Source organism: Nycticebus coucang, chromosome 8 (genome assembly GCF_027406575.1).
Source record: "Nycticebus coucang isolate mNycCou1 chromosome 8, mNycCou1.pri, whole genome shotgun sequence".
NCBI classification, from domain to species: Eukaryota; Metazoa; Chordata; class Mammalia; order Primates; family Lorisidae; genus Nycticebus; species Nycticebus coucang.
In genome coordinates, this window is record NC_069787.1 from 21,413,458 (window position 1) to 21,434,530 (window position 21,073).

The 21,073-nt window shown below is 35.5% G+C and overlaps 1 protein-coding gene across 4 annotated transcripts in view; it reads right to left on the reverse strand.

Annotated features, from left to right (window-relative positions):
* Positions 1–19,153: 19,153 nt before the first annotated feature.
* CHL1 (cell adhesion molecule L1 like) overlaps positions 19,154–21,073 on the reverse strand; it is a 219,231-nt gene continuing 217,311 nt past the window's right edge. For all 4 annotated transcript variants that reach the window (XM_053600236.1, XM_053600237.1, XM_053600234.1 and 1 more), the window contains 2 exons: positions 20,314–20,386; positions 19,154–19,554 (listed from right to left, as the gene is read on the reverse strand). In XM_053600236.1, the coding sequence (XP_053456211.1) occupies positions 19,338–19,554; positions 20,314–20,386 (290 nt within the window). In that variant the 3' untranslated portion in view covers positions 19,154–19,337. The remainder of the gene's footprint in view (positions 19,555–20,313; positions 20,387–21,073) is intronic.

Consider the following 21,073-nt stretch of genomic DNA (forward strand, 5'->3'; position numbering starts at 1 on the left):
GATTTTTCAATACTTGGTACAAATTTCAGACCAACATCGGCATTGTGGGCATTAGTCAAGTGAATATGACCAGTCTTGATGACCATTTTAGTTTCTTTCTCATTTCATGTCCACATTGGTAGAATAAAAATAATAGTTACCATTTCAACATACTTTATTAACAAATGTATTCAAAGACTTTTATATTCATTATCCTCACTTAATTTTCATATTATTCAAGATGCAAGATGAATTAATAGTTTGTTCAAGATCACATGACTAATAAATGTTACCAAGTCTCTCTGAATCCTGACCTGAGCTCTTAAATCCTGCCCTGACTGATGTTATTCCAGATCTTTTTCTAAGTTATGCAGAAAATGTGTCCAAGAATTATATTTCACTTATCCCATGGATACAATCATTCTAGGAGGAAGTAAATATATTTTGAGAATTTATAAAATATATTTTCCTTTATTTGGCCGAAGGAGTATCATGCCATTTGTCACATTAGGAGATAAAGTTTCTCTTTATGTTTCCATGTGGACAACTGGAATCAAACACAATAATTTGGCAATGGAGTCACAAGGTGCATATTGTGAAGACAAACAATTGAACAAAAATTCCTACATCTCCTTTGGGGAGAACCAGACAATCTACCTTTAGAGGTTTAAAGATTGTAAAATGCACAGTTTCAAACACCAAAACTAAGATGGATGGATAGATAGCTAGATAGATAATAGATAGATGATAGGTAGATGGGATAGATAGATAGCAAGAGAGAGAGAAACAGAGAGATAGTCAAGGTAAGCCACACACTTGACAGTTGAAGAGAAAATGATTCAGGATCGGTTTTCCTAAACTACTTTGCTCTTATAAGATCCCATTCAAAGTTAGTAGGAGCTCTGTGGGAAAAAACAAAAAGTTCTAAGAGCAATCAAGTTTATGAAACACCGGATTAAACAGGTTTCCAACCCATATTTTTGCCATATTTAACGTACATTTGACTCTTTAAGAAGAGACGTATTCTATTGTAGTTTCTTGTCCCTTTGATCATAAAAACCATTCCCCCCCCATCCTCCCATCCCTGGAAAAAAATAAATAAATTTTATAAAGTGGGGTCCCAGGGTCCAGGGAAGTTTATTTGAGAAATGTTGATCACAGGGAGGACTTTGCTGCCCGAATAAATAGATTTTAAGTGTGGTTGTTGGGAAAGAAATAAGTCAGAATTACAAGGATTTTTTTCATTTAAATAAAAAGTCAAGAAAGTTTTGTGGTGAGAAGGAAAGTGTCCAAGTCAGATGTTTCATCAGTAGGAACACTGCATAATGAGGTTGCACATTCAACCTAACAATCTGACGTGCGTACCCTGAGACTGCTGGCAAGACTTTGACTTCTCTTTGGAAATTTATAGTGATACAGGCTTATTTTTGGCACCAAAGTCACAGTCTTTTTTTCAATAGTGATATCCAAGCTGAAATAACTCATCATAATGATATGCATAGGCTGTACACTACAGATAAACTTCCTTCTGCCATCTGCAAATGGAGCATAAACAGTAGGAGAGAATGGGGGCTACAGCATGCAGCTTCTTTAAGTCAATAGCTGAGAAGACCAGCTGCAAGCAAGAATATTCCAGTCCTTTCTAATTTACTTGTTGTTTTACATCTCAGAGGGTAAAGGAGTCATATTAATTTCCGTTTGCATTAGAATTCGGAATAAGCTGTCCTGGTAGAAGAAATCTACTCACGATATTTTGATAAATAGGGCAATTAAGATTTCTCTTGCAGAAGCTGACTTTACTGGATTCCAAAACCAACTTTGCTCTCAGAACCTTCTCCCACATGACTGAACTTAACAAAATTATCAGCCACCCAGAATTTACGTTGACAGCTCAGAGACAGAGCTTTATAAGCTAGTTCTGTAGTTATTTGGCCATTGTAAGTCTTCTTGGGCGACCCCACAATTTCAGGAAATGCTGCTATCATCAGCTTTCAGATCTCTTTAATTCTAGATGAAGAAATTCTGGAATTTCTTGAATGCATGAATTCTCCACTTCTAAAGCTGGGGGATCCCAATGTAAGGAATTGCTTCTTTATAGAAGTTCTTTTAAAGAAGTTCTTTAAGAAGTGTTTGTTTAAATAAGTGATGCTATCATCTGAAACTAATCTGGTAAGATACTAACATTGACCATCTCAAGTAGTAGGTAAATGTGTGTGTTATTCTTTGAGCTTTCTGGATTTTTGAAGTGACGCTGAAATATTTGTCTTTTTATGTGTATTGTACTTTGGAATTTGGAAATTGCCTTTGCTTAAAACTTCACAAATAATGCAATAACACATGATTGAAGAAGGTGTGGTAACTATTTGAAGCCCAGCTGTTCATCTGGCCCAAGAGCATTTAAGTAAATGGCAGAGCCTAGGTTCCCCCTTAATGCCATGGTATTTCAAAGACCAGCTAATTCCTGCAGAGCTTATGTTTTAGGCGTTTGGACAGGATACATGCTTGGAAGAGATTTTTTTGCAAGATTAGGAGGATGGATGAAGAAGATTTCTTGTTTTTACACGTTTGTGCCTTAATGCCTCTGTCTGTCAACCTTCAGTGTATGATGAAACTGAATAAACCTCCTTTTTATTTATTTATTTATTTATTTTGAGACAGAGTCTCACTATGTTGCCCTCAAGGTAGAGTGTTGTGGTGTCACAGCTCACAGCAACCTCAAACTCTTGAGCTTAAGCAATTCTCTTGCCTCAGCCTGTCAACTAGCTGGGACTACAGGTGCCTGCCACAATGCCCAGCTATTTTTTGTTGTTGCAGTTGTCATTGTTGTTTAGCTGGCCTGGGCCAGATTCGAACCCACCAGCCTTAGTGTATGTGACTGGTGCCATAACTGTGCTATGGGTGCTAAGTCTAAACATCCTTTTTAGTTTCTTTCTTTTTATTATTATTATTATTATTAAATTGATTAATGCGATCATGGGCCACAATACACTGGTTTTATAGACCGTTTGACACATTTTCATCATACTGGTTAACATAGCCTTCCTGGCATTTTCTTAGTTATCATGTTAAGACATTTACATTCTACATTTGCTAAGTTTCACATATACCCTTGCAAGATGCACAGCAGGTGTAATCCCACCAATCACCCTCCCTCCGCCCACCTCCCCTCCCTTTCCCCCGTCCCTGTATTCTTAGGTTATAAATGGGTTATAGCTTTCATGTGAAAGCCATAAATTAGTTTCATAGTAGGGCTGAGTACATTGGATACTTTTTCTTCCATTCTTGAGATACTTTGCTAAGAAGAATATGTTCCAGCTCCATCCTTGTAAACATGAAAGAGGTAAAGTCTCCATCTTTCTTTAAGGCTGCATAATATTCCATGGTGTACATATACTATTTATTAATCCATTCGTGGATCGATGAGCACTTGGGCTTTTTCCATGACTTGGCAATTATGAATTGGGCTGCAATAAACATTCTGTACAAATATCTATGTTATAATGTGATTTTTGGTCTTCTGGGTATATACCTAGTAGAGGAATTATAGGATTGAATGACAGATCTATTTTTAGATCTCTAAGTGTTCTCCAAATATCTTTCCAAAAGGAATGTATTAATTTGCATACCAGCAGTGTAGAAGTGTTCCCTTTTCTCCACATCCACGCCAACATTTCTGGTCTTGGGATTTTGTGATATGGGCTCATCTTACTGAAGTTAGATGATATCTCAACGTAGTTTTGATTTGCATTTCTCTGATGATTAAAGATGATGAGCATTTTTTCATATGTCTGTAGGCTGTGCGCCTGTCTTCTTCAGAGAAGTTTCTCTTGAAGTCCCTTGCCCAGCCTGTGATGGGATCACTTGTTCTTTTCTTGCTTATAAATTTGAGTTCTCTGTGGATTCTGGTTATTAAACCTTTGTCGGAGACATAACCTGCAAATACCTTCTCTTTTTAAAATAATATCATTAGTAGCAATAGTATTCATGCCACCTAATTTTATTGTATACTCAGATAAATGTTAGTTCTTGCTTTATATACATTTAATACATACAATAATAATACATTCTCATGATCATTGAGAGAGAGAGAATATTAGTTTCCTTAACTTATAGTTGATGAGTAAAACTGAGACTCTGAGAAATTAAATAACTTATCTAAGTTACTCAGGTATTTAGCTAATTAGTGATGATGCCAAAAATTAAATCTGGAATCTGACCCTTAAAACCCAGGATTCATAACCACAAACCGAGGAAAGTCAAACACACCATGCATGTGCTCCCTAACTTTCCATATCTGTGGCCATGGCAGACATCACTAATTGATTATGGCACTGTCTGTTGTCCTACCTAACTGTACTTTCTCCAAACAAATTTCCAGGCAGCCACTATCAAGTGATTGCAATTGGCACATAAAATAAGCACTTTTCATTAGCTTTACTGACTTTATAATTTGTCTACTAAACCACTAAGATACACTTTGAGGGAAGAAAATAGCTGACACATTTTATTGTTGATTATTATCACCCTGTCACCCTTAATACATAGTGATTTTATATAAGTATTTTAGTTATTGACAAGTGGAAAATGAAGTGAATAATCCTTAATTTCTTACTGCAATGCACGCAGGCCTGAGAATGATGATCATGGACTTTGTTTGATACTGAATATGCATTTTTGATTATCTAGGCAAGCATAGTCATGTAGTCACCATGACTAGTTTCAAAGTATAAATAACATTTTAGATACCATGTGTCCAACCATCTGCAACATTCCAGGATAATGTGCGTTCCAATGAACTTAACTATACAGTGGGGAGTTGAGCAAGCAATTAGCTGCTTTGTATGTGTCCTCTGATTTCACAAAGGCTAGCAGATAAAGGACATATTTTGTAAAAAGAAAGAATAAAGATAAATGCATACTTTTAATGAGTGAGATTATTTATGTGAGGCTATCTATGGCCATCTGCCCAGGGTCCTAAAGAAAATACAACAACCCGAAATGAATTCTTGAAGGAGGTTAAGATCTCTTATTTGACATTAGTTTCCTGAAATCCTCACTCAAGCTACAAAGGTACAGACTCACCTATTCAGGGGAAGGAAGCCCAGAACTGGGCTAAAATTAGAAGTCAGTTCACAGAATTCTAAATTATAACAACTCATATACATTTTTTTTCTGAGAAATCCTACACACAATTATCATTTATGATATGATATTTTCCATGGGAGTATTTAGGAAGTGGTAATTACTATTAAAGATGCTTTACTTCTGGTAGTAAAGTAGAAAGATGTGAGACCTCCAGTTGCTATTCAAAAACCATTCAACAATACTTATCACTCAGAGAGTAGTTGAGACGTTTGGATATTTTATTAAAATTCATAAAGTAAATTAAAAGGGATTTTTATTTTTATAATTATTTATTCTTCCATTTGAAAATTATAATAATTATCTTGCTTGTTTTCATGCATGATAATTGTCATGGTTAATTTTGTGTGTTAACTTGATTGGACTACTGGGTGCCCCATTTGGTTAAATATTATTTCTGGAAGTCTGTAAGGGTGTTTCTGAACTGTATTAACATTTGAATCAACAGACTGAGTAAAGAAGATTGTTCTTCCTGATGTGAGTGGCCTTCAATCCATTGAAATACTCAAAGAGACTAAAAGACTGAGTAAGAAAGAATTCTATCTGCTTATCTGTCTTTGAGCTGAGACATCTGTCTTTTCCTGCCTTCAGACTCAAGTTCAGATTGGACCTCATATCATCAGTTCTCTTGGTTATCAGGTCTTTGGACTTAACTGGGACTATACCATTGGTTCTCTTGGGACTCCAGCTTGCTGACTGCAAATCTTGTAGTTCTCAGCTTCCGTACTTATATAAGCTAATTCTTTATGGTAAATCTCTAGAAACATAGAATCGATAGATAGATGTGTGTGTGTGTCTATGCAGCCGGTTTTGCCTCTCTGAAAAACCCAGACTAGTACAACAATTATTATATTTAAATGTGTTTATGTTTATTTTACAGCATCCAACAACCTTTTGGTAAGAGCATATTTTTGTCTTTGTTATTTTAGTTATAATTTTCTCATTCATTCTTTTCTGTAAAATATTATGACATATAATAAAACTGAATTTCAAGAGTTTTTTTAGGTCACTCAGCTAGTAAGTGGGTAGCCAGACTTTGACACCAGAAATATTTTATGCAAACGAATCTACCTAAAAAATCAGAGACTACCATTTGCCTTTTTCATCACTGTAGACAAGAGATGTGATCTTATTTGGTTTATTGAAGATCCAATAGCAATAGGTGGCTAGTTTCATCTCTAGGTTCTCTATTCTGTTCCATAGATCTGTCTCTATATTTGTGCCAGTACCTTGCTGTTTTGATCACTATAGATATGTAGTATAACCTGAAGTCTGGTAACTTGATTCCAAATTTGTTTTTATTTCTTAGAATTGCATTAGCTATTAGGATTTTTTTTTCTGGTTCTGTATGAAATAAAGAACTATTTTTTCAAGTTCTTCCAAGAATGATGTTGGTGTTTTAATGAGGATTGCATTAACTCTGTAGACTACTTTGGGTAGTATGGACATTTTAACAATGTTTGTTCTTCCCAGCCATGAGTATGTTATTTTCTACAGAGAATTCAAATTAATCCAGAAGAAAAGAGCAAACAACCCCATGTATTACTGAACAAGAGACTTGAACAGAACCTTCTCTCAGAAGAAAGACAAATGGCTAACAAACACATGAAAAATGCTCATCATTCCTAATCATCAGAGAAATGCAAATCAAAACCATCTTGATATATCACTTGACCCAGGAAGAATAGCTGGGTTATAATCCCACAAAGTCATAATGTGGCAAATACTGGCATGGGTGCAGAGAAACGGCAGCACTTACATACTGTTGGTGGGATTGCAAACTAATAAAGCCTTTTTGGAAAGAAGTATTTCCATACTTCGCTCCTTGAAGAGTGAAAAGTAGGCCTTCCATTTGATCCTGCAATCTCATTACTAGATATGTACGCAGAAGAAAAAAAAATCATTTTACCATAAGGAAATTTACCATTACCATACACCAATGTTTACAGCAGCTCAATTTAGAATTGCAAAAATGTGGAAACAACCCAGGTGCCTATCAGTCCATGAATAAATCAATAAACTGTGGTATATGTGTACCATGGACTACTATTCAGCATAAAGAAAGTTGGAGACCTCACGTCTTTTATATTTACCTGGAAGGATTTGGGGAACATCCTCCTAAATAAAGTATCACAAGAATGGAAAAGCAGGCATCTAATATACTCAATATTAATATGAAACCACTAGATGAACAACTATACCCCCAAATGAAAGAAAAACACATTTAAACTCTAGAAGCAGGGAGGGAGTAAGGGTGCGGTAAGTTTTGCCTATCAGGTAAAATGTAGGGGTATACAGTACACATCCTGGGTGAGGAGCTCAACTACAACTTGGACTTTATCTAACAAATGCAAACAATGCAACCTAATTGCATGTATTCTTCTATTAATCTGAAATACAAAAATAAATATGAACTTGAGCAAGTCCCCTTTCTGGGCTCATTCTATAAAATAATAGTACTAAATTGACAGAGTATTTTTTTTTAACGAGGAACTCTAATCCTGAACTATATGACACATGTAAAAGTATAAACATCAAAACACATTTCAAGGGTTTTATATATTTAAATATATATATGTAGACATCAAGAAAGAGAGAGAGAGCAAGAGAGACAGAGATTAAACACATGGAACTGGATTTGAAGTTACGCTATATAGAACTAGAGATTGTATATGTGGCACAAGGTGTAACTACCACAGTCCTTTGGAGAAACTGACATTTTTTAGAGGTTAGTTTTTTCTTGCATTAAATGCAGGATTGACCATATCCGAAGTTTCTGAGAATGGTGAATAAACGGAGCTTCAGTTAATTTCTAAAGCCCCTGTATTAATGCAAAATTGTAAATAAAGGCACCTTTGAGAATCTAAAGGCTATCAGCATTTTTCCCCAGAAAATGTGTACATGCACATAAATATAAAGTTTATACATGATGTTCAAGGACTAACTCCTGGACTAGAAAAACTTCATGGGTTTTTTTGTTCTGACATTCTGTCCTTATAAAATGCTATTGTAGTAACAGGCTTTATTAAAAAATGACCATACCAAACATTTTTTCCTAAGAGTTTAATGTAAGTTATTGGAAAAAAGGAAGTACAGTACTCTAATTGTTTTCCCAGAGTATATTTTGTAGCTTCTTACATATACAGTTACATAATGCCAAAGTGCTCCTCTTAATTATTTTACCAATTTGTATTACCAGCAGGAGTTATAAGCACACAGGTTAGTTAGCATCTCCTGTGCCAACTGTAGACATGAGCATAATTTTTCATTTTTGCTCATTCTGCTGGGACTACTGATGTTCTGGTTCCTCAGATTTTAATTTTACTGTTATGTTATTGCCACTGGGTTTATGCATCTTGGATTTGGACTTACCCACAGCTATTACCTAGGTTGTGAATTTTTTTCTAACATCATGGCAAAACCTGAGAATGAAGAATTTCACCTCTCAGATAACTTATATTTTCAGGAAGAAGTACAAATTTAGGCACTTTTTGTCTATAAAACTTGACACCCTTGTAATTCTAACAAAGTTCTGTGTTGGTATATGCTGTGTGGTAATCTGAGTGTTCATCTTGCCATGTTCTTAAGGTGCTCCATTAACTCAAAAACTCCCTAAAGGTTTGTGAAACAGAAAAGCATGGAGGGTCCTGGGAAGTCAGTAAGGCTTTACAGTAATCTGCTGAAAGCATGTGTTTCTAAAGCTGTTGAAGAGATAAAGAAATAGCAGGCAGGAGTGAGGGGTGGGAACCAAGCATTGAAGGATTTGAGGAAGTCCTGTGTGGCATCTCCCAGTGCAAGCAGATTGACTGCCCAGACTAGTAGAGAGCCTGACATCAAACCAAAAGAGTTGGGAAGCAATAGTCCAAACACCTGATGGCTTCTCAGAGACTCCTCCCACTAAATGGCTGTTTCATTGGCTCAATTAAAAAAAAAATCAAATACAATAGAACATACAGCAAATTTTCACAGACCAGCATTTCTGGTGATAATCATGTGCTAGATATTACTATCCATTAAACATTTATATTTCTAAAAGAAAAAAAAAACAAAAATTTATGTTACCATTTTGTGGGTTTTAGTTCATAAATCATGAGGGAAATAAGACATGGCTTTTTCTTTCTGAAAGTTCATTTGCTACTTCTTTAAAGAGCATATTCAGAGAAATGATGGACCATCATTGCAGTCAGGAGTTTGTTTCTGAAATTTTCCAGGCTTAAGTGATTATCCTCAAATCAATGCATTGTTGTAGATCAGTGCTTCTCAAGTGTGATCCCTGGACCAGGACAGGCAGTGGCACCTGGGAGCTTTCTAAAAGCACAAATTCTTAGACCCCACCTCAGATCCAGAAAACGAAAGGCTCTGGGGATGGGACTCAGGTGATGTGGATGCTTGTGACTATTAATATGGGTGGTGGCCAATTATGCAAAAATAGTTAATTTTCATGTATTGTGGTGAATCTCGATGTTAAAATTAATGCCTATTTATAATATATGTCAACTCAAATTTCATTGCATACCCTTTCCTGATGAGAAGTTTATTTTAGACAGTGCCTTATTCTTTATTGTAAAATTGTCAACATAGTCATAATCATACCTTCTCCGTTGAGAGTATTATAAAAATGTTCAGTTAATATGTCATAAAGTGTAATTAGCACTTTGCACATGGCAGGTACTGTTCTATAGTATTTACATATTTGAACTCATTTTTATCCTCCCAGTAGGCACAAACATTGGGTATATGCACATACATCAGAAAATACTATCTATCATTGTACCTGGAATATTCCTATATATTAAAGAAAAAAATAAAAAATACAAATATTTTTTAAAATACATAATATAAATAATTCAGAAATCACTTGTGTTTCTTGTTCCTACCAGAATTTAAAAATTTAAACTAAGAAACAATTTTTTAAATTTTGTAACAAAATAATTTTATCATACTTCGTTAAAAATTTGAAAATCTTTGCTCCCTCCAACACCAGAGAAGATCTTTATATTGTAATTCACAAAACTCACATGAAAGAATGTCAATAATGATTATAGTGAGACTGCAATTTAGAAGTGAAAGCAGGGTAAATAAGTTTCTAAGTAATACATACATAACACATGCTAATGCTTGAAAAATACACTTTATAGGACAGTTTCTATATGGCACAGTTTTACTTTGGAAGACTTCCATCTAGTGGTTAAGACTTTCAACTACATCATCTTTTAGCATAACTGCGCTTTTTATTGTATAATAAGGTATTCACTGTTTAAACAATCAAAAAGACATGTGTTGGAAATTTTAAAGTTCATATTGAAGTATAGTTTATGCTCATACTCTATGTAGCAATTAATGTCTTTTATAATATGAACACTTCTCCTATGGAATTACAATCATACATTATAAAAATTTCAATTCATTACAATTATTCTACTATATACTATACTGTAGATAAGCCCGTGTGTAACCTATTGAAGTTTCCAACATTTTTTTCTTTGCACTGATTATTATAATAAAAATCACTGAATAACACATCACATAATTATTTTATAAAACAATACTTCTTTCACCAAAAAGTGCACTAAGAGAGAGCTTAGCATCAAAAAAATATATATATTAGTGGCCAGGCACAGTGGCTCACGACTATAATCCTAGCACTCTGGGAGGGTGAGGCAGGTAGGGACTGCCTGAGCTCACAGGTTCAAGACCAAACTGAGCAAGAGGGAGGCCCCATCTCTAGAAATAGCCAGGTGTTGTGGCAGATGCCTGCAGTCCCTGCTACTTGGGAGGTTGAGCCAAGAGGATAACTTGAGCCCAAGAGTTTGAGGTTGCCATGAGTTATGACGCCATGGCACTCTACCGAGGGAGACAAAGCAAAATTCTGTCTAAAAAAAAAAAAAAGAAAAAAATGAGTTGTTTGCATCATGATCAAGCCTGCTGTGTGTAGTTTGCATGTATGTACATGCATGTGTGCATGTATGTACATGCATGTGTGCATGTATGTGGTTTTTTTGTTTTGCTTTTTTGCATTACACAAGGGAATGTGGTTGGGGCTACTGTACATTCTAAATGAATGAATATAAAATAGTAAAAACCTAAGTTAATAGGTTTTGGTAAGAAGTACCAGGATTAGGGTTCTCTTTTCTTACCATAATTTGTTGAATATTTCCATTTAGTGCTTTAGTTTGTTAATTTACCTAGCAAATTTGCCATCAATCACCTGTATATACTGGAGCCAATTCTGGGTGTAAGAATTGTGAACAAGGCCAAGCTGTTGATCTCCTGGATCTTAGGTTGTTACAGGAACAGAAAAAAAAAAAAATCGTATACTAATGATTTCTAAGAAGAAGCAAAAAGGAATAATGTAATCGAGCCTGGTTATTTTAGAGTTGGTCATCAAAAATGTCTTCGTGGAAGAACTGACCTTTAAACGGAGCTATAAATGACAATAAGTCAGCTTATGTAAGATTTGAGAAAAAAACATTCCAGACAGAGAAATCAGGAATTGTGAAAGTCCATAGGCAAGAACAGGTTTTGTCATGTTCCAGAAGCACACAGGGTGGAGGGGCCCCAGCTTTACCCACAGTGCCAAAGGTATGCGCTAAGGCCACAGGGTAGGCAAGGGCTAGCTCGTATATGGTCAAAACCTACTGAAAAACCATCGATATAATCTGTCTAATACTTTATGAAGACACCTGGGCTTGTTTAATGGATTGGAGAAGGGGCAACAATGAAGCAAGAGACCAGTAGCAGGAAAGAGATGCTTGGCCCAGATGTCAGCAGTGGTGGTGGAAAAAAATGAATGGATTTAAAATATACTTTGGAGTTTGTGCTATAGGAAGTGATGGATTGGTTGTAGGACAGTGAGGAAAAGAGTGGATTTCAGAATGATTCTAAAGATTTTGGCTTGAGTTCTTGGGTGTATGGTGGGGTCATTTATTAAGATGCAGAACACAAGAGTAGGAAGAATTGGGGGTGTAAATAGAGACTTCTCTCATTCATCTGGGCAAGCATTTGCTCAAGTAAATCCTTTAGTTAGAACATCTCCTAATTACTTGCATTCTTTTATTTAGTAGATATTTAATAAATCCCATCAGATACCAGGCATTGTGCCAGATGGATGGTATTTCCAGTAAAAATGAAGACGCATCTGCTGCCCTTATAAAACTTTGAGGCCAACAGGAGAAATAGAAATGGTAATCAGATAGTTATACAATAAAAGTAAAACCGCAGCAGTGATTCGTGCTAAAAATCAGAGGTCTGTAATACCATGGCATAGTAAAACAAGTGATTTTACCTAGTTATGGAAGCCTTGGAAAGGTCCCCTGGAGAGATGATATTAAACTTAAAGCAGATCAGTGATTCTGTGAAGGGGAAATAAGGAATTTAAAGGTCTCAGGGTAGGAAAGACTTGAGCAAATATCTGCAGCTCACAGAAGACAAGAGTCTTAGCTGGGACTCCTTAAAAACAGCATTAGTGTGACCCAAATATGGCCATTGACTTGTTAGGGAGTAAATCCTGTGTAGTAGGCACGAGGCAAAAGAGGCTGAGACAGGGAAAGGAGGGAGAACCAATAGAACGTGCGTTACTGAGTTGGCCACTGCTGAATTCAAATGGTGGCTCTATCCCACCAGACCGTCCTGCGTAAGAGAGAAATGAAGAAAGCAGGACAGGAAAGAAGGTTGAAATTTATTCACCAGTTCTCTTTTCCAGCTGGATAATATTTGCTTTACAAGATTATAACCTCTCCGTGCTTCCAGTTGAGCATGAACCGGCACAGGGCAGAGTCTCAGAGCATCTCATGCCATCGTGTTCGTTTCCACTTGTAGTTAGTCAGATGTAGGCCGTGCAGAGATGCTCTCTCCAACAGCTGTTGATATAGGACAGATGAGGCCTAGAGAATTTGAAGCAGGGCAGAAGACATGTTTGGTACAAAACAGGAAAAGAGGGGACTGGAGAGCTAAGTAAGAGGTCTGACCATGAAGGGCATTAAAGGCAAACTAAAGACTTTTTTTTATCTTAAAAGAAATAGAAAGCCATTGTCATTGTTGCAGTTCAAAGTAGGGAAACAGCATGAACAGACTTGCATTCAAAAATCACTCTACCTACATAGTACAGAACAGATTAGAGGGGGAGTGAGTAGATACCAGAAGGCCACTCAGTGGACAGTGGTCCAGCAAGTGGCCACAGTGCACACAAGGGGGCAGATCCCATGGATACAGAGGAGAAAATAGCAACAAGGTTAAGGTGATGGACTGATTGAACATGGGGGTTGAAGGAGAAAGCGTGAATGAGAAAGATGCCTCGGTTTTTGTCTTGAATACTTCATTGACTACTGTTGCCATTTACTGAACAGGGAAAAATCAGGTTTAGGAGAAAATTTTGCATTCACTTCGGAAACATTAAGTCTGAAATAGCCTTTAGACATCACAGAGATGTCAAGTAAAAAGTCTTATATAAAAGTCTGAGGCGAGTCATAGGCTAAAAATAACTTGAAATCATCTCTCTGCACATGGCAATCCAAGTCTTGGATAGAAAAGATACCTCTGCAAGAGACTAGAGAGAGAAAGACACCTAAGGTTGAATCTGCAAAGAATTCCGGGGTCCAGCAAATTTGGATGCCATATTGTCCTAGATATTTGTAATGCAAGCAGTGTATCAATTTAATTATTTTTTCCAACATTCCCAAAATGTTTTGGTCAAACACATTATTTTCTACAAAATCAATGATTTAAGAAAACTTCTTGGGGGAAAAAAATACTATATGGATTATTACTATGGAAAATTTTCAATTTTTTGTTCTGTTACAAATAGACCAATCATGAAACCATCTTTCTCCACCTGTTAATAGAATTTACATACCTGAGTTACAGTGCAACATATTATTTTTTTCAGGTGATATTTGGGAATTTTTAATTTTCATTATTCTTTGCTTATGTATATGTAAGATATTGCTCCACATTTTAAATGATGTAAGGATGAAAACCTCAGAGTGTCAGCACCTGCCTAGCAACATGCTAAACTAAATGTTCTTAGAAAGTGTGGTGCTTCTGTTTACCTGACTTATGTCTGATGTATGTTGGCAATATGGTCCACTTGAGAATGGAATGATGCAAATTCAAGGACATATGACTTGAAAATTCTCTGTGCTGTATTTCATGGGGAAATAAATGGGAACAGTAAAAGATGACAGATGTCGCAACACAGGTTCTGATTTTTGATAAGGAAACACAAATACCAACTGAAAAACATTTAGGACAATTGTTTTTAAAGCCACTACTGGTAGCAATTTTCTACTCTATTACTGTCTCTCAAAAGAATAAGTGGAACATAGTGAGATGCGTAAGATTCATTTAAAAATAATTGATGTTGGGCGGCGCCTGTGGCTCAGTCGGTAAGGCGCCGGCCCCATATACCGAGGGTGGTGGGTTCAAACCCGGCCCGGCTAAACTGCAACCAAAAAATAGCTGGGCGTTGTGGTGGGCGCCTGTAGTCCCAGCTACTTGGGAGGCTGAGGCAAGAGAATCGCTTAAGCCCAGGAGTTGGAGGTTGCTGTGAGCTGTGTGAGGCCACGGCACTCTACCAAGGGCCATAAAGTGAGACTCTGTCTCTACAAAACAAAAACAAAAACAAAAACAAACAAAAAAAATAATTGATGTTTGAATTATTACTTTTTAACTTGCCCACATTCAACCATTTCATTAAATAAAGCATTGATTACTTTTCTCTATTGTATGTTATAATCATATATCTTAAAACCAAGAAGTTTGTAAACAAGGTCAAGAAGTCAGCATTAAGCGCCAACTACCTTTCCTTAGCATTTCTAAGAGAACGTGGAGGAATGAGAACATGAAAAAAATACAACTGGGACAATGATTATGAGCCTGGGTTTTGGAATCAAAGAGCCCTGGGTGTAATTTCTATTTCTAGGCCATGCTGGTGCTACCTATTAAGTTATTTAACCTCTTTGGGCCCTATATCTACAAACCAAATAAGATTCGAGGGTTAAAAACAATAATGTAAGTAAACTGCTTAGTACAGAGAAAACGATTTTTAAAGATCACGATTTTTAAAGATCACGATTTTCAATAGATTATTACTGAGGCAGATTGGGTATTCCAATTCTAAAAGAGTCTGTCAGAATTATTTGCTAGCCTTATTTAACACTATAGCATATTGGAAATTTTCTTTAAAAGTGACATTTCTCCATTTCTTGTACAAAATAGCCAGATTCATTCATCTTAACTTCTATTTGAAGTACAAACATTTTTGGTATGATTCATTTTATAGGTGTTGATGCAATTAAAGGGTCTATTTGAAAATACCATAATTGAAATTAAAATGTTTATTTATACTTCATTTATACTTTCCTAATTTATTGATCACTTAAAGATATTCTAGGATCAGAGGCAACTTAAGTAAAGCAGCTGAGGTTGCCAGGTAAATTCTGATTCTTTTCAACTTTATAGAACAAAATACAAACATTTTTAGAGTACATGAAGTTGAACTTTTATTTGGAAAGTTGAATTTCATGTATAATGAAAATATTTTTAAACCATACATATTCATAAGCATAATATAAACACTACCTACGATACCAACACATTTTAATAAAGTTCTACTACGAATACTAATCTAAGTCAAAGGAAAGGTAATCAAGTGAACCTCTTCTCCATACCTTTTATGTCTTTTGACAATGTAATTAAACAATATAAGGTACAAGACAAAGTAAGTTTTGGCTAAATTCTACTTATTTCACTGTAGGAACACTAGGATATTCACTAGCACAGATTATGAACTCAATCCCATTATAATCAATTTAAAATAGTTACAAGGATCATATCTTAATGGCATGTAAACATATTCAAGGTTTTAATTGGCAATTAAGTTTTAAATGCTTAGAAAAACACACCAACATTTCTCATTATTGTCCTCTCTTTAGCTTATCTCTTCCAAGAGTATAAAATAGGAAAAAAAATATTATTTGGGAATTCCAGCATAAATGCATTGTGCTCTCTATTTTTATAAACATGGGTACATTTAAAATATCGATGCCTTTATACCAATAGAACAAAACCACCAAATTCACATTTTTCTTATAAATAGGCATGCAAAATTAGTGGAAAACACTTTTGTATAGCAAAGACCCTGCTTAATTTTTCTTCTGATTAATAACTTTCAGTGACATGGTGCAAATCATACTGCTCACCAAACAGTAGACTTATTTTATTTTCTGTAGATTTGTTTTCTATAAAAATATATTTATGTGCTCACTGGAAAAAAAGTTGAGTTGGTGTGTAGGGGGTGACTTTTAGATACATAATTAGATTACATGTTGATTTATGAAGTTAAAAGGCATCTTAGCTTTTATCATTTTCAAATTTTTCTCCATAAAAAAGAACACCCTGTGACAAAGATAAGGTAACTGAGATGATCATTAGCACTTTAGAATTGAGACAGTTTGAAGCAAAGGAGTTAAGTGAGTAGCCTAAGGTTCATGGACAAAATCAGCGCTGGAACCAGGAAGAGAACTTGGACTTCCCCACCCTTGGATAGCTCTCTAGGAACTCATCCCCATCAACCATCTTCGAGATTATGTACAACCTACTATATTAAAATAATATTGACAGGAGACTAGAGGAAGTGAGTGCAGAGTTGAATAAGAACAAAATTGTAAATATCAGCTGCTGCCTTATCACGCAGTGAGCATTTTGCAATTAATCACCGCCCATTTATAATCACCATTGCACATCCTGGGCCGTGTTACTCATTGTTTGAGGAAAAAGAATGAAATCCATTTTAACCCACTTGGATCTTTGCTTTTTCATTTGAAGCTTGTTCTGATTCATAAAACATATGGAGAATATAATTTCACAATTAAAATCAGGTGCAATCATGAAAATTCCCCGTAGAGGCCAGTAGTATTGAAGAAAGGTAATAGTGATAGCAAAAGATAGTCATAATCCAATTTCATCTTTCGTATCTGTACATTTTGACCATTTAGAAAACATAAATAGGAAACACTGCTTCTCAGACAGCTGAAGGAAAACATCCAAGTTCAGGAAGAATAAATATTTCAGTCTTTGTGTTAACTTCTGACTTCGAAATTTCCAAGCAATCTACTCCTAATGAGGTTTGACATTGTGTCCAACCTGCAGGACTCTTTTCAAACTAGTTTTTAGCTGATGAAAAAGAAGAGGAAATAGAATATAGCCAAACTAAACTTGCAAGTTCCAACCTTTCCCTCAACAGTAGCTGAGCACAATTTCCTCCCAAATAAATCAAAACATGATGACTGTTTCTCCAGAAAAGCTGCGCCTTAGAAATCAGATGTGGATGGAGCCCAACTTGCCCTGATGGATATATGGGTCCTCACACTCACATAGGTTGGAGGATCAACATGCCTTCTCCCTTTGAAATGCTTATTTCCAGGAGTGTGATCAAATCTTGAGCCCATCAAGTATAGTTTTAAAGAAGACAGTCTTTTCCTGTGCATTTTATAGGATATATGATAATAAAAGGACAATTATATATTCCATGTGTATTACCTCATTAGCCATTATAAATGCCCCTAATTTTGATCCCCAAGAAATATAAGTCATCGCATAAATCAAAGCAGAGGATTTAGCAGTATACAGCAATAATTACAGTTCGAAAAATAAAATAAAATGTGTGAGTCGATTTCATTTAAATACGGTTAGGAATTTCAAGGGAAGGTTAAAAAATGTTTCCATAAAATGAAAAGTTGAACACATTTCACTAATATGTATACACAGTCCTTAATATTATTTTTAAAACATGTCTGCGTACGATTTTAAAAGGACTATTAGCCCATGAAGTAGGAAATAAATTGCCCAAATTTGTACTGACTTTGACAGAAGGAGAACATAAGGGAAAACAAGTCTCATGATAAAAAAATGTTTAAAATGTGACATGGGCAAGCATATGTATAGGAATTTATATTGCAAAGAGTTTTTCTAGTAGAGAGGCTGGGGTTGGAGTACACTCAACAACAAAACCTTATTTTGAAAAATATGAAAACATTTCCCTCGATATCTATATAATATTTTATTTGGAGACGGTTGAGCCAAGCAATTTAAGAACAAAATCCAAGTGCTTTATACAAAGTCTTCTGATTTGTATCCTCATGCCATTGTTTGTAGCGCTGCAATGATGAAAATGGCATCTTACTATATACTCCAGCTGTACAGATGTGCCTGTTAATGTGCTCTTTGTAACGCAAAATAAACACATCTATCATTTAAATTGTGTAAATATTAACAAAATATGTACAATGCACTCATGAAATATATGCAAGCATACCATTATACAAACATAGAAAAAATGTGAAAGCAGTCAATTTAGGAATGAAGATATAAAATAGACACAACTATTATCATTGAGAACAATGGACACCTTATGCCTGTCTTGTAATAAAATAGCCTTCTGGCCACCATTTCCTTTGCAGATAAATTTAGTCCAAGAAAAAATAAAAACAAAAACAAAAATCCAATGATGTTCATGGATTTCATAACTAATAGAAATTAAAAAATAATTCATGTTGAAATTAAAAAGTTGTAATTCTGTTTAAACATGACCATCTCTGGGCAAACAGTTAGGAGCTCAATAAATACTAGTAGATTGCAAACAGTTAGGAGCTCAATAAATACTAGTAGATTGTTTAAGACTTTTGCTACTAAAATTTAAATAATAAATTTAGACTATATATTCAATGAACTGTTTTAATAAGACATTCATATTCCTTTTTACATTTTAAATAACCAGTTTGTTTTATGATCCTTTAACGTGTAGTGAGGCAAAGTCACTAACACAGTTCTCAGAGACATACAGAAGGGCAGGTGGAGGAAACCCCACAAGGTAGCAACAGCTACGCAAACACCCTGAAAGGTTAACCCAGGCCAACGTGGAGCACACTGAGGGGCGCTTTGGATTCGGTTGAAGGGAATCTAAATACAGGATTTGTTTTGTGTTCTGAATTTTGAGCACCTGAAATGAAAACAGAAACAAAAACAAAACACAGGCTGGGAGGGCTTGGTAGTTTATTTTTTTGAAGGCAGTGCTATTTTTTCTCAACACAATTGCGGGTTGTTGGATTTTGAATCTTCAGCCAACATGTTTCTATTCCTATAGGAAAGTTTTTGCTCCTTTGAACAGATACATACAGAAGGTTGAGGTGAAGCAGTAATGTGGTTTACATGTGCTAGGTTTATGCCCGGAGTGGAAAAGTTGCTGTAGAACTTCCATTGCTTTCAACAGATCCTTTCTCCTTAGACCCAGCGTATGCGCCAATAAATGACCCATCTTCATTGAACAGCGCGTGCTCTCCCTCTCCATATTCAACTAAGCTGTCAGCACTTTCTGTGGCCTGCATATCCCTATTGAGGGACCGAAGGCTTCCTTTGAGAGGTTTTTCATCACTGTCACTAGAAAACAAAAAGAATTCTTTAACAAACTCAAATATTCACATAGAGCAAGACTCATTCACGAGAGCTAAAGTCTTACAATGTTCAGGACATTCATTGAAGACAGGGATGTAAAACCCAAACGACACGGACACAAATAAATGTTTAAACAGTCATAGCTGATAGGACATGTGAGTCATTGGCATAACAATTTTCTACTATTCACAAATTTCTGCTTGCTTGTAAAATGGGGAGGTTAGCTTAAATGGGGAGGTTAGCTTTTGCGGAACAGGTGTAGGTAGTTGGTGGGACAGGATTTGTAACTTATTTACCTAAATTCCTTTAAGGGGACACAATTTATAACTTGTTTAGCTTTGCAGGTGCACATGGTAAGTAACAGATATATATATAAGGGGCTGCAAAGTGAATACAACCTAACTTTATCATGGTTATGCTGAAGAGTAGCTTCAAAATGTTGTAGCTACTTCAACTAGACAGTCAGCTTCCATAAAAACAGGGTGCATGTGTTATACCTGGAGCTTCAAGGAAAGTATCCTATCACCCTTCTATCTGACCTGTAATTCTTTACATACCCCCACTCCCACACATAGAAAATCAGTTGCTACCACTTAAGTAGCCTTCAATATACAAAATATTCTTTATAGGTACACTGCAATATAGTTCTGCACATTTTAAGAATAAAAATATTTTTGTAAATTTCAGCTTATCACTTGATAAATGTGTGTTTTAAGGCATTTTAAAATGCAACATTAGCTTTACCTGTATTCACCAAAGGTCTCGTCTTTTACTGACTGAACTTCTGGATCTGGATGCAAGTCTTCCTTTTCTTTCACTACAAATAAAGAAAAAATAGCAGGTAAAGTAATATGAGGTATTTTTAAAATACATGTTAGCAGTGCTGTTGAAAAGTAGGTGATCAATCAGAACAGCATTGCTCAAACCTTTGAAACCTGTGCGGCCAGTTTTTTTGTTGCTTGGCTGTCTTTTGCAGCTGTGTCTGCAATAGTCATCAAGTTGTGCAAATAAAAAAGAAAAGGAATATTTTGGATTCTACCAATTTGTCATCAGATTTGAAGCATGTTATAATTTTCACGTGACTACTCAATATTATGTGGGCTGAACAGTATCATTGGAAGAGTCCAACTTAGTTTGGTCTCTCGATGGAGCCCAAATTACCAAACATTCATTTTACTATGCAAACTTTTAAAAAATGACAGAGGTTCCTGTCAGATCTATGTCTTAAACTAAAGATGATTTAAAATGTCAATCCCCTGGCTTTTATACATTACTCCCTCACACAAAATTGCCACAGCAGTCAGAATCTTCAGGTCTATACTAATATTTAAATTCAGATTTATTCTAGAGTAGGATATAAAACAGAGAAGCTCTTGTGTTCCCCTTTGCTAAAAAGAAAAACCTCAAATACTTCTTCATACAACTTTTTACTTCTATATGCAAAGACTTGGGAGATTTTCTTAGCTGCCCTATGATATGAAATGCTGACTTTTTTTTTTTAAGG